This window comes from Mesoplodon densirostris, chromosome 18 (genome assembly GCF_025265405.1).
Source record: "Mesoplodon densirostris isolate mMesDen1 chromosome 18, mMesDen1 primary haplotype, whole genome shotgun sequence".
NCBI classification, from domain to species: domain Eukaryota; kingdom Metazoa; phylum Chordata; class Mammalia; order Artiodactyla; family Ziphiidae; genus Mesoplodon; species Mesoplodon densirostris.
The window spans coordinates 54,709,274-54,711,571 of record NC_082678.1 but is presented as its reverse complement, the minus strand read 5'-3'; the positions used below and the strand labels follow the sequence as shown (position 1 = coordinate 54,711,571).

General features: G+C 45.7%; 1 protein-coding gene across 1 annotated transcript; it reads right to left on the bottom strand.

Moving 5' to 3' along the window:
- Positions 1 to 416: 416 nt before the first annotated feature.
- On the bottom strand, positions 417 to 1,910 carry LOC132477939 (C-C motif chemokine 8-like). The gene is made up of 3 exons (XM_060080516.1): positions 1,835 to 1,910; positions 928 to 1,039; positions 417 to 522 (listed from the first exon to the last, which is right to left on the bottom strand). The coding sequence occupies exons 1-3, from the start codon at positions 1,908 to 1,910 to the stop codon at positions 417 to 419; spliced, it is 294 nt and encodes a 97-aa protein (XP_059936499.1).
- Between the last annotated feature and the right edge of the window lie 388 nt (positions 1,911 to 2,298).

The window sequence follows — 2,298 nt, the reverse complement described above, 5'->3', positions numbered from 1 at the left end:
CATTTAATAACATTAATTTCCATCACAATACTACATAGCACACATTGACTTACAGGAACACTGATTTCCTAAGAATCCAAAGGTGTTTCCCTCTGATGATCAGTGGAAGGACCTCACGATACTACAGGCAGGTAGGAGGGAGAACAGTGCCATCTTACCATGAACTTAATTGAGCTCACAAAGGAAGACTCATCACCAGATGTTGTGTTTTTACATTCATTAGGATTTATGGCAGATAAAGTAAAACCATAAATAACTTAAATATAATTATTGTTTAAGAAACTATGTGTTTTAAATTATTAGACAAAGAACCTCTTTTTGGACATTATAATAAAATAATACAGCTGGGGAAGGTTGGGGGGAAATAAATAAGATTTTCCAAGGCTCTGACTGTCTCTCAGTCCAGGTATGAAGGTTCAAGCCTTCAGGGCTTGGGACTTTTGATCCAGGAGCTTTATGGAATCCTGGACCCACTTCTGCTTGGGGTCAGCACAGACCGCCTTGTCCGCTTTGGTCTTGAAGCTGTGGGGAAAAGAGGGCACAGTTAATTGGAGTGTCTTGAGGATTTTGCCCAGGAGTTTGGCCTGTTGGCCCCTGGACATGATTAGCCCTTGCTCCCTGGTTGAGGAGGCTGGATGGGGACAGGAAGAAGGAGAAATGGGAGGGAGAGGCCTCTCTTCCAGAAAGGAAGTTCTGTTGTTACTGCTCCAGGGGAAGCCTTCCTTTAGCTCCTGGCTAAAGGAACTTGGATGATCTGACCAAGCTTCCAGAAGAGCCTGGAGTGAGTATGGATTCCTTCTCATGGGCTTCATTTGTCTATGGGGTAAAGGGTCCTTTGGATTAGATGGCATATTTATCTGACTCATTTGGAAGTATAGAACTCAGAGAGAATTTTTGGCTGACGGTGCCCGGGCATGGTCCACTCACATCACAGCTTCCTGGGGACACCGGCTGTTGGTGATTCTTGTGTAGCTGTCCAGATTCTTGAAGGGGATCTTCCTACTGATCACAGTAAAGCAGCAAGTGATTGGGATGTAAACTGAATCTGAAAAACATTTTTCAAAGCATCAGAGAGTTATAATGTATTGTCAGCCTGCATTTGTAAGAGAAGAAGGAGAAGGTAGAAGACGAAGCAAATACACAAGTTCTAACTAAGACCTACCATTTCCTAGTTCAGAGCTTTAGTCCAGATCCCATAGAAAAAATGTTATCTGTGAGTCAGTTTCCTCTGCTGAACTATGGGGCCCCTCATTGTTGACTGCAGATGGAGAAATCTTGAGTAACAAGATTAATCCTTGTAGCGTGATTTGGAGGGTCTACAGATCCAAAACCTCTGACCCTGGGAAGATAAGTTCTGAGACCTTGCTTCCCAGCTATTTGTCCCCATGGGCTTAGAGCCAACCTATGTCACATGCTGAGATGCTTCTGGGTCCTTATCCTCCTTACACAGCCACCCTTCTGGAAGCTACCCTGGACCATAATCCAACATTTGAAACCTCCAGCAAGAGTTTCTTCCTCTCTACTACTGCCCGAAATGTCCTTCCTATCCACACATCTCCAAACAAGGTGAGGATCGTTGAGATAGCAGGCTGCATTTAATGTCCCAAAGCTGGTATCGAGAAAGATCATGGAGCCTGGCTCCAGTGGCCTGGGCTTCTAGTTCTGGTTCTGCCTCTGACCAGTTGTGACATGCCAGCTCTTCTTAATTCCCCTCTGGATTTCATTCTCTCCATCTTTTAAATGTAGGCTATGCAGCAAGCATGGGATGACTCATGCCAGGTGTTTGTGCCAGGGGTAGTTAAAATGTTAAGGCTTAAGAAGAGAGGAGGCTTACCTGGCTGAGCGAGCACCTGGGTGCTGAAGGCAGCTGCTGTGAGCAGCAGACACAGGAGGGCTGCAGAAACCTTCATACTGGAGGGTGAGCACAGGAGCTTCAGCCTGAGAGTTGGAGGTTTCTGAGTTGGTCTCAGCTTCTCTGCAACTCTGGCTCCTCTGGCTGATCTGCGTGCCTTTTATAGGGAACAGAGCACGTGGGCAGGGTTGTGTTCAAGGAAGGATAAAATAGGCCCCTAAATGTGGTGAATAGGTACCAGATCCTGGTGGTGATTTCCAAACACCAAGAAAAGGAAGTCGTGCAGTTTCCATCATTTGTTTAGACGGTGGGGCAGTGGTGGAAGGGTATGTGTTTATGCCCAGTAAAATGTAGGAAGTGACCTCATTGGCCTATTAAGGGCTCTGATTTCTTTGAAATGGAACATGATCTGTTGGAAAGGAAGGGTAGAAGCTGAGTTCCTAACG